The sequence below is a fragment of the Acinonyx jubatus genome, chromosome B3, assembly GCF_027475565.1.
Source record: "Acinonyx jubatus isolate Ajub_Pintada_27869175 chromosome B3, VMU_Ajub_asm_v1.0, whole genome shotgun sequence".
Classification (NCBI taxonomy): Eukaryota; Metazoa; Chordata; class Mammalia; order Carnivora; family Felidae; genus Acinonyx; species Acinonyx jubatus.
Window position 1 is genome coordinate 26,119,210 of NC_069386.1, and position 14,217 is coordinate 26,133,426.

Here is a 14,217-nt window from a genome sequence, read left to right on the forward strand (position 1 = left end):
TTCCAGGGATTCTTTATAGAAACTCTGATCCCAGGGCTGTCTGCTCTGGAAGGATGCAGTGCTACCACCTGCTTGGTCAAATGAGGGAGTTGTCCAAATCTGAAATTGCTTCTGCAAGTGGATTAATTTGTCATTATCCTATTTAGACAAATATGTCAGTCTCAAAATGGAAGAAGTGTTTAATTCAGTCAAACAGATTGAAGGCAAAAATATATAAAATAACGGTTGTTTTTATTTCTCTCCTCTCTGACTTAGTTTGTGTTTCTAGGTGCAGTTTCGAATTTTAGTAACTGAAATTCTGTTACCAATAGTTAAAAATAAAACAAAATAACACAAAAGCCACTAAATGGTATCCCTGAATGGATGGCACCACTGCCAAGAATTAAATGTGCTGCTCCCACTCCCCACTTGTGATAAAGTGGCAGCTCCCTAGTCTTAACCTGGGACTTTTCTGGGTTGCTTCTGGCTGACTTCAAGAGTGATTCTTGGCTCTCCCACAGGCTCACCATAAATGCAGAGTGTCAGCTACAGCTGCACAACTTTCCCATGGATGAACATTCCTGTCCACTGATTTTTTCCAGCTGTGAGTACTAACTTGGGGTATAAATGCTTTGTAAAGGAATGTGTAGCTTCTATTGATTTTAGGCAGATAGACATGTGATTAGCATCATAGCATCACTGTGCAACCAGAAAGAGTTGATAATGGTTTTGATATTAGACACATGGGCATTTTGTATCCAGACATTATTACATAGGATGCATGTTACTGAATAAGTATCTTTGAAAAAGCTGTGATCAGCTTGACCATTCCTTGTAATATTGGAAGAGTCAGAAATTGGTGAACAGTCGACTTACCAAAGACCCTTATGCTAATGGATTGTGCATGTTATTTGGAAGTATGTAAAATTCATTTGCAATATTTTGGGGTTTAGTATCATCCTCAATCAAGCTGTTTTATATTCTGAATAGAAAGATTAAAAAATTCATTTAAATATATTTATATTTGTCTCATTGCACTCTTGTAGGTGTAATTTTTTTGGTACTGTATCTTCCAATAATTACTAACAAGTAATCTTTCACAGATTCTTAAAGACAAAATCTAATACATACAAAGATACATATAAAAGGAAATATCAAATTTATGTGTTTATATAAAAATAAATTTTTAAGTAATAGTCAATATAGATCTGTAGAATTTAGTATACTTCAATTTAAATGTGTTAATCACAAGTAGTTAAGTATTACTCATAAGAATTTAGTTAAATTTATTGACCTTTTATAAAATGGCATACAGTGCTTGACAAACAAATGTGATGAAATCTCAAGCAGAAGGTTTTGTGGGTTTCTTCACTGGAAGTGAAAGATGAAAATGAAATAAGAGATGAACACACTTTATAGTTCATTTTGGATCCAGAAAAAGACAAGATAGAAAGCAAAATTTCACTAATCTCCTAGGTTGGGTAATATATATATGTATGTATTTTAATGTTTATTTATTTTTGAGAGAGAGAGAAACAGAATGCAAGAAGGGGGAGGCAGAGAGAAGGAGACACAGAATTTGGAGCAGGCTCCAGGCTCTGAGCTGTCAGCACAGAGCCTCATTTCGGGGCCTGAACTCATGAACCGTGAGATCATGAACTGAGCTGAAGTCAGAGTTTAACCGATTGAGCCACCCAGGAACCCCAAAAAAATTTTTGTAGAGATTAATTTAATTGGTTGATTCCCAATTTAAAGCAATACATTCCCTGAACCATTATACTGTTGATAACACAAATTTTCAACACTTACTAAGTAAATGTCTAAAGTATATGAATGTCTGATAAAGTTGTCTGTTGATTACTTTAGGCCTGCTATTCTCTAATTACTTTACCAGTTATGGAACCATTCAGAGGCACTTAGATGGCTCAGTCAGTTGAGCTTCCAACTCTTGATTTTGGCTCAGGTCATGCATGATCTCACTGTTTGTGAGATCAAGCCCTGCATTAGGCTCTGTGCTGACAGTGGGAAGCCTGCTTGGGATTTTTTTTTCTCTCATTTCTCTCTGCCCCTCCCCTGCTCGTGCTCCCCCTCTCTCTCAAAATAAATAAACTTAAAAAAATTATGGAACCATTCAAATAGTTTAGTTCTTTGTGAGTCACTTTGGTATATGCATATAATTTTCTTAGTGACTTTTCCACTTCACTGTTTATTAGTGTCTTCAATCAATTCAATTTAGCTATGTAGATCCTTCCAACGCCCTGGTATGCTATTAATTCATCTATTGACTTTATAATTTCAATGATTGTTTCTCATTATTAGACATTCTAATTTTTTTTCTTTTTTCTATTTTTTTATGCAATTTGACAGCACCTTATTTCTTCACTAAATGTTTAATGTCATCTTCCATTTATTCAAATTTTCAAAATGTTCTGGTGTCTTTGTTGGAGCAATTTGCAGAATTTGTTGTTTTGTTTTACTCCATTACATGGAATTAATTTGCTTTTCTGATGAATTAGTAATTAGTTCATTTGAACTCATGTTTCTTGGAATTGTTTCTGTGGTATTTCTTTGAGGCTTACATTTAAAACAGTTTTTTTTTTCTAAAGATGTTTTGCTCTGGCTTTGCCTGGTTGTCTCTATTACTTTAAAGATTAAGCTTGGATTCCTGGGCCACATAGAATACGTGAATTCTAGCTACATGTCTGATTTCAGGCTGTGTTTTTACATTCTTGGGAAGGACTTTTTTGCTTTTTGTTGTCCCCAAAGCCAAATATGGACAAGGAATCTCCTTTTAGGGAAAATTTCTCCTCAGTCTACAAGCTGAGGTTTTTCCCTTCCCTGTGGAAGCACCTCAAATGTCCATTGACAGATGCATAGATAAGTAAAAAAAAAATGGTCCATACATACAATGGGATGTTATTCATACTTAAAAGAGATGGGATTTCTGTCACATGCTGCAGCAAGGATGAAATTTGAGAGCATGATGCTAAATGAAATAACACAATCACAAAAAGACAAATACTGTATTGTTTCACTTATTTGAGGTATCAGAGGGCAGTCACAATCAAAGAACAGAATGTCAAAAGTTGGTCACCAGGACCTGGAGGTAGAGGGAATGAGGAGTTACAGTTGAATGGGTATATAGTTTTATTTTTGTAAAATAAAAAGAACTCTGGAAATGGATAGTGGTGATAGCTACACAACGTTAATATACTTAATATCGCTGAACTGTACACTTACCATTTGACATTATGTGCATTTTACCACAACAAAAACATTGAACAAAAAGTGTAATAACTAGAATAAAACATTCATTCGAGGGCTCAGCAGCAGATTTGACCATAAAGAAGGAAGAATCAGCATACTTAAATACAGATTCATTATCTTTTTTAATGTTTATTTATTTATTTTGAGAGACAGAGTGTGTGTGTGTGTGTGTGTGCAAATAAGGGAGGGGCAGAGAGAGGAAGGGAGATTTTCCCAAGCAGGCTTCATGCTGTCAGTGCAAAGCCCAACATAGGCCTCAATCTTAGGAACCGTGAGATCATGACCTGAGCCAAAACCAAGAGTCAGATACTCGACTAACTGAGCCACCCAGAAGTTCTAAATTCATTTTCATTATAGAGTCCAAAACACATAAATACAAAAGAATTAAGAAAAATGAACAAAGACTCAGAGACTTATGGAATATAATTAAGCTTAGCAACACGTGCATAAGGAGAATCCAAGAAAAAGAGGAGAGAAGAAGAAAGCAGAACGAATATTTGAAGAAATAATAACCAATAACTTCCCAAATTTGATGAAATATGTGGATTTACACATCCAAGAGCTCAATGAATTTCAAATAGCATAAACTTAAAAATATCTATACTTAGGCATATTATAATCAAACTGTCAAAAGGCAAAGACAAAGAGAAAGCAACAAGAGAGAAGCAACTCATAACCAATAATTAGTCCTTAATAAGATTAGCAGCTGATTTCTTATCAGAAACCATGGAGGCCAGAAGGCAAGGAGATGACATTATTTAAAGGCTGGAAGAAAGACTATCATCCAAAATTTCTATATACAGTAAACTTACCCTTTAAAACTGAAGAAAAACATTTGCAAATGAATTAGAATGGAGAATTTATTGCTAGCAGACAAACCTATCCTACAAGAAGAACTAAAGGCAGTCCTTCAAGCTGAAATGAAAGAACATAAGGGGGTAGAAATGAAGCTATATGAGCAAAAAAAATTTACATTCTATTAAAATTAATTTGATACCAATCCATAGTAGATTGTTTTAAGACATTAATTGTAATAGGATAATCACAAAAAAATAGCTAAAAGTAAAATTAAAGGAAATGACACAGAACTTAAATTTTTGCACTAAAAGATAGCTATTTAACACACAAAAAAGACAGTAGTGAATAGGAACAAAAATGACATGACATAGATAACAAATAGTAAAATGACAGACATAAATTCTATCGTATCAGTAACTACACTGACTGTAAAAGGATTAAACACTGCAAACAAGAGTCTGCAGTTGGAAGAAAGGGTAAAAGATTATGATCCTACTATGTACTGTCCATATGATACACAAGTTAGATTCAAACACAAATCATTTGAAAGTGGAAAGGTGAAATAAGGTATATTATGTAAATAATGACCAGAAGAGAATTGGATTGGTTGTATTAACATAAGAAAAAAAAATTAAGGAAAATTGCTATTAGAAACAAAGGACATTTTATAATGATAAAATGTGTCAGCACATCAAGAAATCCAAAACAATAATAAATATATATACATCTACTAACAAAACATTTAAATTAGTAAAGAAAAAGTTGACAGATTTGAAGGGAAAAACAGACAGTGAGCAATAATAGTTAGATACTTTAATACCACACTTTCAAAAATGGATAAAAAAACTATAAACAAAAGTTCTAACAGGAAAACAGAAGACTTAGACAGTTCAAAGTAGCTAGATCCAGCAGATATCTATAGAACACTCCACTGAACAAGAACAGAATATACATTCTTCTTAAGTGCACATGACACATTATGCAAGACAAGCCATATGTTAAGTAATGAAAAAGGTCAATAAATTTAAAAGGATTGAATTATGATTATGGGCTACAAGATCAGTATATAAACAACATTTGTATTTCTATAAACTAGAAATGAAAAACCTGACAATCAAAGTAAGAAAACAATTACATTTACAAAAGTATCGAAAAGAATACAATACTTAAGAATGAATTTAACAAAATAAGTGCATGATTATATGTTAAAAAGTGCAAAAATATTGTTGAAATGAACAAAAATCTAAACAAATGGAAAGGCATTCTATGTTTATGAACTGAGACTTAATATTGTTAAGGTGGTAATGTTTTCCAAAATAATCTATAGATTCAGTGCAATACTTATCACAACCTCAGCAGCTCTTTTTCCCTGACACTGACAAACTGATTCTAAAGTTTATAGGGAAATGCAAGAAATACAGAATAGCCAAAACAATCTTCAAATAAGAACAGATTTAGAGAGCTCACATATCTAATTTTAAAGCTTACTACTAAGTTACAATATACCAAGACAGTGTGGTGTGGTGCTGCTATAAAGATTGATATACACATATATTCAAATGTCCATCAACTGATGAACAGATAAACAAAATCTGATATACTCATACCACAGAGTATCATTGCATCATAAGTAGATTTGGACAAGAGGCAAATCTCACATGCAGAAGAATTCCAAATAATTTATGTAGGTATTCCACCCTCATGAAGATGAAAGGATGTAAAGGATGAGCATTGTGACTTCCTTCCAAAGAGTTTATTATGGAAAGGGATAAAAACAATTATTTTATAGTGGGGAAAACTGACAACAACTACTTCAGCCAGATGATTAAGGTCAACATCAACAGTTATGTCATATTGATAATATTTATCCTTGATATGTGATGATAATGGCATTTGACCCATGTGGTCTCCCTCCTAAAAACTCATAACCCACCTATAATCATAATAAAAATATGAGACAAAATCATAATTGAGGTACATTCTACAAAATCTGACCAGTACTCCTCTGTCAATGTCATTGAAAGCAAGGAATATCTGTGAAACAATCATAGCTAATGTGGTGTCTTGGATGGCATCCCAGAATAGAACAAAAGCATGAGGGTAAAACTGATGAAATCTGAAAAAAAGAAGTGTGGACATCAGTTAACAATAATGTATCAATATTGGCTCATTAATTGTGACAAATGTACATGTTAATGTAAGATAATAATAATAGGAGAAACTGGGTGTAGTGTATTGGGAACTCCCTGTAGTATCTTTGTAATTTTTCTATAAAATTAAATCTATTGTAAATTAAAAACCCTATCTTAAAGAATAGAGATATGAATAATAATAATAAGCTGCATTATATATATATACATATATATGTATATATGTGTATATATATATATATATATATATATATATATATTATATATAAGTCAATCCTGTACTTCAAAAGTTCTTTCCCCTGGTGATTATCATCACGCTTGAAATCTTTACCATACATAGCCTAAAAGACCCCTTCCTCCCTCTCTAACTTCATTTCTTTCCACTCTTTCTTGAAATTCCATGCTTCACTATTTTTTATGGATGTTTTCCTCTTTTTCACTCAACATATAGCTCTAAACAACAGTAAACTATATCTTCTATATTTTCATTTTACCAAATTAGAAACTAAAGGCATCCTAAATAGCTGTGTATAGATCAATACAAATACAAAGATCTAGTATCTATAGATTTTACTCGTAGATTTTTTTAAAAATTATTTATTTAAATTCAAGTTAGTTAACAGACAGTGTAGTATTGGTTTCAGGAGTAGAACCCAGTGATTCATCACTTACACATAACACCCAGTGTTCATCCCAACAAGTGCCCTCCTTAATGCCCATCACCCATTTAGTCTATTCCCCCACTCACCTTCCCTCCGGGAACCCTCAGTTCTCTGTATTTAAGAGTCCTATGGTTTGCCTCCCTCTCTGTTTTTATCTTATTTTTCCTTCCCTTCCTCTATGTTCATCTGTTTTCTTTCTTAAATTCTTAATGAGTGAAATCATAAGGTGTTTGTTTTTCTCTGACTGACTTATTTTGCTTAGCATAATACATTCTACTTATATCCACATTGTTGTAAATGGCAATATTTCATTCTTTTTGATTACTGAATAATATTCCATTGTGTGTATATATGTATGTGTATATATACACCACATCTTCTGTATTCAACAAAACCAAAAGGCAACTGATGGGGTAGAAGCAGATATTTGCAAATGACATATTGGATAAAGGGTTAGTATCCAAAATCTGTAAAGAACTTATCAAACTCAATACCCCCAAAACAAATAATCCAGTGAAGAAATGGGCAGAAGTCATGAATAAACAATTTTCCAAAGCAGACATCAAGATGGCTAACAGACACATGAAAAGATGCTCAGCATCACTCATCATCAGAGAAATACAAATCAGAACCACAATGAGATACCACCTCACACCTGTCAGGATGGCTAAAGTGAAAAATTCAGGAAACAATAGATATTGGTGATGATACAGATAAAGGGAGACTCTTTTGCACTATTGGTGTGAATGCAAACTGGTGCAGCCATTCTGGAAACCAGTATGGAAGTTCCTCAAAGAATTAAAAATAGAACTTCCCCATGACTAAGCAATTACACTTAGGTATTTATCCAAAGGATACAAAAATGTTGACTGATAGAGTTTTAATTGCATGTTCCAAACCAATAATTGTTTACATTATAGTTTTTAGTTATATGGTTTAATGATAGTTCACCAGAAGAGCAACACATATGAAAAGAGTAAAATATAGTCAATGTGAGTAGACTAGAAGCCTCTAAAGAGGATCATAATCATCATGACAATGGGATAATCCTTCCTCTATGGTTACTTGATGAGAAGGGATGTTTGCAGAACTCTCTGAGAATCTGATTCAGGAGAGTAGCTATGTGCTTGGTGAGAAATGACATCTGCCAGTTGTGCTTCACTTTATTCAATTTCATGAGAAGTTTCTGTGAAGGAAGGAAAATACACTAAACTGTTGTTTCACCAGGAATTTGATTGTCTACTCAATAACAGTAACTCACATGTACCAAATGAACCTCAAGCCCACCCCTCCATTTTCCATGAGCTTCTGATTACAGATATGCTCTACTTCCTTCTGATTTTGAGATATGATACCTCTTCCCATATATCTCTTAACATCTAAAATGATTATTCTATCATATTAAGAGGGATATTGCTTTCTATTCTTGATCTGTGAATTATCTGTAAATTGTTCTTATGAAGATAAATTGAAAATATGTATTAGGAGCCACAGAAATAGTTATCTTTGATCATCCTTCAAAATTATTTTCCCCATTGTAGTCTGTCAGAAATATGTTTCTATTTTTCTTTATCTAGTGCTCTCACTAACTCCAAGAAACTTGTATTCTATACAAATGCTAAGGTTTACCCTTAGCCCTTCTTAGCTCTGTACCACCCTTTCCTATGCTATGTGTAGGGGTTGCAAATGCAATGAAAAAAAGCCACATTGAGAATTTCAATGAATGACTTCGGCTACCATATGTATTTTTTTCCTTCATAAGTATACAACAAGAAGCATGACTTCATGTTTGACTACCTAACATTTAATTTTAGTCTCTAGCATACAAGTCCTAGTAGAGATTGTGGCAAACTACATAAAATGTCTGTGAGACAGCCATTTTTCAATGTTGGCCAGATCTTACTTAGATGGAAAACAGAAAAGATTTTGCCAGATACTTTTTTTTTCAAGCAGGAGATCTGAATTTTTATATGAAAGTTTCCAGTATTGTTTAAAACTTGACAACAAATTCATTTAAAATTAAATGCATAATTAAAACATTTTGAAGGTTAAAACTCTACTGGCCAAAATATCCATGAGCTGGATTCAATCCATAGGCAACAGCACAATCTCTGTATTAGTTTTTCCTCTGTTTGACATTCATTTTAAATTGTGTAAATATTTGTCTGAGTAGCATTGTGGTCTCTCCATTTCCAAAGTCTTTATTTTCAGATTAACACTCCTTGATCTTTTTTCATCATACAGTGATTAGTGTTGTCTACTGGAAATGCAATGCAAACCAAGGGTGTAATTTAAAATTTTCTAGGAGCCATGTTTTAAAACATTAAAAGAAACATGAAATTAACTTTAATATTATTTTTATTTAATACAATTTATCCAAAATATCATCATTTGAACATGTAATCAATATGAAAAAATAATAATGAGATATTTTTATAAATTAGTTTGGGATAGTTTTATACTGAGTCTTCAATATTCAACGTGTATTTTATGCTAACTTCACATTTTAGTTTGGAGTAGTCACATTTCAAGTGCTCAGTAGTTTACTTATATCTCATGGCTAACTTTTATTGGAAAGCACAGTCTTAGACATCCCTCAGATTTCCAAACCAGCTACTCATTTCCTTTAAAACTGTGTGTTTTGTTTAATATCAATAATGTTATTGATTCTTCTTTCCTCAAATTTTGCTCCCTGTTTAGATAGCTTACGGAAATACCTAGGTATAAAGTTAACCAAAAAAGTGAAATTACTGTATTTTGAAAATTATCAGACATTAATGAAATAATTTGAATAAGACACAATAAATGGAAACATATTTCATGCTCATGGATTGAAAGAATCACTATTGTTAAAATGTCTGTACCACCCAAAGCATTCTAAAGATCCAATGCAATCTCTATCAATATTCCAATGTCTTTTGCAAAAAACAGACATAGATCAATGGAACAGAATAGAGAGTCCAAAAAGCCCATGCATATATGCTCAATTAATTAATGACAAAGGAGCCAAGAATATGCAGTGGGGGAAAGGATAGCCTCTTCAAGAAATGGTGTTGGGAAACTGGACATCCATATGCAAAAAGAAAGAAGAAGGAAAGAGAGAGAGAGAGAGAGAGAGACAAGAAAGAGAAAGTTGACTAGTAACTTACACCATACACAAAAATTAACTCAAATGTATGAAATACTTAAATGAAAGACCTGAAACCATAAAACTCCTAAAGGAAACACAGGCTGTAAGTTCCTTAACATAGGCCTTGGTGATGATATTTTGAATCTGACACCAAAACCAAAACCAGCAAAAACCAAAAATAAACAACTGGGAATGCAGGATACTAAAGGCATTTGCACAGCAAAGGAAACAACTAAATGAAAAGGCAACCTATTGAGGAGGATAAAATTTTGCAAATCATTTATATGATGAAGGACTGATATCCAATATATAAAAAGCACTCATACTATTCAATAGAGAAAAGACTATTTGATCAAAATTTTCTTTTAGTAATGCCCCCAGGCATCCCTTTTTATCTTCCTTTTAAAACACATCTGCCGTGATGAGATAGAAAAAAAAAAAAGCAATGGAGACCAGTTTCAGTTGATCAAATTCCCCAGTTCTGTGGCTCTGAAATTAAATTCATTTCTACTTAATTTGATTCAGACACTGGCTCACTGTCTTCACATCCCTTTATGGCTGCAGGATCTCTGAGGAATGTTGACTTGGAAAAAGATTCTAAAGGCATGCCAGGAGACTCATGCTCCAAGTTAAATCTCAAAGCCTAGAGGGAGGGCATCAGCTGCATCTCATGGTCAGTTGAGTTGTATCCGTTCAGGGCAGAAAGGCAGGCTGAGCAAGACTGGAAGGCTTCACTTAACTTCATCATCAGGCTCCGGCAACATCTGTTTGGCTGTGCAGAGATACAAACCAGAAAGATTTATTTTTAAGGGTCACTAATACTTCCTTTATTCCTATGTGTGCAGCAGACAGAGTAGAGCCAAATGTATTTTATTCTAAACCCAGTTTATTCAACCCTGTTGAATAAAATATCAACCCTGTTGATGTGACCTGGAGAGGGAACTAAGTACTCTTGGCTCATCAAAATGCTTTTATAACTGGTGTGTATCTTAAAATAAGATGAAACAAAATTGCTTGTTTCCTGAATGCTGCCCAAGTGCCTTAATGAGGTGGGCCTTCTGCCAGGTAGAGCATCCTGGCAGGTGGGACTCTCTCCCATCCCTTTTGCTTTGGCAAGAAAGGAAACACACAGCTCCTTGCAAGTTCTTTCTCTCTGTTGGAAGAGTTAATCACCAAATAGCAGATGGTGTTAAATGCCAGCAGTTGTCCTGTGTCCTCTGAAGCAAATGCTCAGGTGTGATACTTCCAAAAAAATAAGAAGAAATAAAAAAAAAAAAACCCACATCATCCAAGGGGACAGTGGTGGTTAATTTTATGTGTCAATTTGACTATATGGGATGTTTGGGTAACTGGTAAAACATTTCTGGGTTTGTCTGTGAGGATGTCTCCAGAAGAGAGTTTAATATTTAACTGGTAGACTAAAGCAGATCACCCTCACCAACACTGGTGGACATTATCCAATCCATTGAAGACCCAAATAGAATACAAAGGCAGAGGAATATGGAATTTGCTCTCTTTACTTGGGCTGGAATATCCATCTTCTTCTGCCCTTAGGTGTTGCTGCTCCTGGTTCTCAGGCCTTCAGACTCAGACTGGGACTTACATGATTAGCTCCCAATTGTTGGGCCCATGGACTCAGACTTACATAGGCATACCTCATTTTATTGCACTTCACTTTATTGTGCTCTGCAGATACAGTGTTTTTCTAAAAATTGCAGGTCTGTGGCAACTCTGCATTGAGCAAGTCTACTCATGTCATTTTTTTTTCCTTTTCAACAGAATTTGGTCTCTTCATATCTTTGTGTCACATTTTGGAAATTCTCACAATATTTCAAACTTTTTCATTATTATTATATTTGTTATGGTGCTCTGTGTCAGTGATTATGACTCATTGAAAGGTCAGATGATGGTAGCATTTTTTTAGCAATAAAGTGTTCTATTTTTAATGCTTATTTATTTATTTATTTATTTTGGTGGAAAGAGTGTGAGGGGGGAGGGGCAGAGAGAGAGGGAGGGAGAATTGTAAGCAGACTTTGCACCTGACACAAGGCTTGATTTCACGAACCATGAGATCATGACCTGAGCCAAAATCAAGAGTCAGACACTTAACTGACTGAGCCACCCAGTACCCCTAAAAAGTATTTTAAATTAAAGTACATGCATTGTTTGTTTGTTTGTTTTTTGGATATAACACTACTCCACACTTCATAGAGTGCAACATATTGTAAATACTAGGAAACCAACAAACTCATTTGTCTAGCTTTATTGTGATATTCCCTTCATTGTGGTGATCTGGAACTGAACCTGCATTTTCTCTAAGGTATCCCTACACCACAAACTTTTCTGGGTTTTCAGCTTACAGATGACAGATAATGGGACTTCTTAGCCTCCATAACTTCATGAACCTATTCCTGTAATAGGTCTTCTCTTATGCCTGTGCCGATGCCTATCTATATCTGTCTATCCTATTGATTCTCCCTCTCTAGAGAACCCTGACTGATACCAGGAGGAAGTTCCCACCCTTCCAGCCTACCAAATATGTGGATTTCAAGGTCTCAAATGCTCCAGTATCTGCTTGAATCTACCTAATTTTGTTGTAGCTAGAGGGAGCTCTGTGGCATGTTTGGGAGACACAGTTGAGTCCAGCAGCCTACCCCTTTCAGTGAGAATCAAGACAACACCCTGAAAACCATGTTTCCCATGAAGAACCACACCAGGCAGACTTGTGCACCAGGTGAGGTGGACTTTTCCACCTTCTCTTTTCTTGCCCATACTCCTTAAGGTGTTTACTCTACACTTGGCAGACAGCTCAATTACCCATATGTTCCTGGATCTCTGGTCTCTCCAGTTTTGCCTGCCCCTGCCTTCCCATTGCTGTAGACTTGCACACCTTGGAGGATGGGAGGGTGTCCACTAGCTGGTAATAACTGTGCATGCCTTGTACAATGAAAGTGATGGCATCCACAACAGAAATTACAGGGCTTTGGGATTCCCTCCATGTTACTGTGACCCTCAATGTGGTGAAAACTCATTAAAGTGCAAACCACTGCTACACATGATTGCTGTGGCTCCACTGTCCAGTATTGAAGGTGGGTTATATTTATTCTGGCTTTAGGTGAAGTAAGTGGTTCGTAGAGGTTAAGGACCTGATCATGGCAGAACAAAGAATGCCCCACTGCAAGAGAGGAGTTGTGACTCTGAAGACTGTGCTCTTCTCTTTTTTTTCTTTTTTCCTTTAATAATGATATTCAGCCACTTTTATTTTATTTTTCAAATAAAGTATTGAGGTATTATCGACATATAAAAAGCTGTACACATTTAATGTGTACAACTCAGTAAATTTGGGGGTAAGTATTCACCCATGAAACCATCACCACCTTCAAGCCTATATATATATATATATATATATATATATATATATGTATCGCATCCCATATTTTCCTGAAGATCCCTTTATTATTTTTTTCATTTTGTGATAACCACACTTAACATAATATCTAATCTCTATTAAATTTTATGTTAATAGTACAGTATTGTTAGCTATAGTCACCATGCTGTAGAGAGGATCTCCAGAATTTATCTTGTGTAACTGCAACTTTGTGCCCTTCAAACCTTATTTCCCCCTCCTTCTAGTCCCTGCCAGCCATTTTTCAACTCTCAGCTACATGTTTAACTGTTTTAGACTCCACATGTGAGATCGTGTACTATTTATCTTTCTGTGTTTGGCTTATTTTATTTAGCATAGTGCCCTCAAAGTTTATCCATATTATTGGGAATAGCAAGATTTCCTTCTTTTTTAAGGATGAATGATATTCTATTGTATGTGTGTATGTGTGTGTGTGTGAGTGTGTGTGTGTGTGTGTGTGTGTGTATATATATATATATATATATATATATATATATAGTGTATATATTAGAAACTTCTTCATCCATCAATGGTCCCTTAGGTTGTTTCCATGTCTTAGCTGTTATAAATAATGTTTCAATGAACATGGGTTTGCAGATCTCTTTGATTTCATTTTCTTTGAATACATTCACAAAAGTGGAATTGCTAGATTGTATGGCATTTTTATTTTTAATTTTTTGAGAAACCTCCATACTGTTTTCCATAATAGGAGAACCAATTTACATTCCCACAAATAGGGCACAAGGGTTCCCTTTTCTCTATATCATAGCCAACAGTGTTATCTATTGTCTTTTTTATAATAACCATTCTGAGAGGTGTAAGGTA

At 34.5% G+C, this 14,217-nt stretch overlaps 1 protein-coding gene across 2 annotated transcripts in view; it reads left to right on the plus strand.

Moving 5' to 3' along the window:
* Positions 1-14,217, plus strand: part of GABRG3 (gamma-aminobutyric acid type A receptor subunit gamma3) — a 686,498-nt gene that overhangs the window by 389,415 nt on the left and 282,866 nt on the right. For both annotated transcript variants that reach the window (XM_027067862.2, XM_027067864.2), the window contains exon 5: positions 501-583. In XM_027067862.2, the coding sequence (XP_026923663.2) occupies positions 501-583 (83 nt within the window). The remainder of the gene's footprint in view (positions 1-500; positions 584-14,217) is intronic.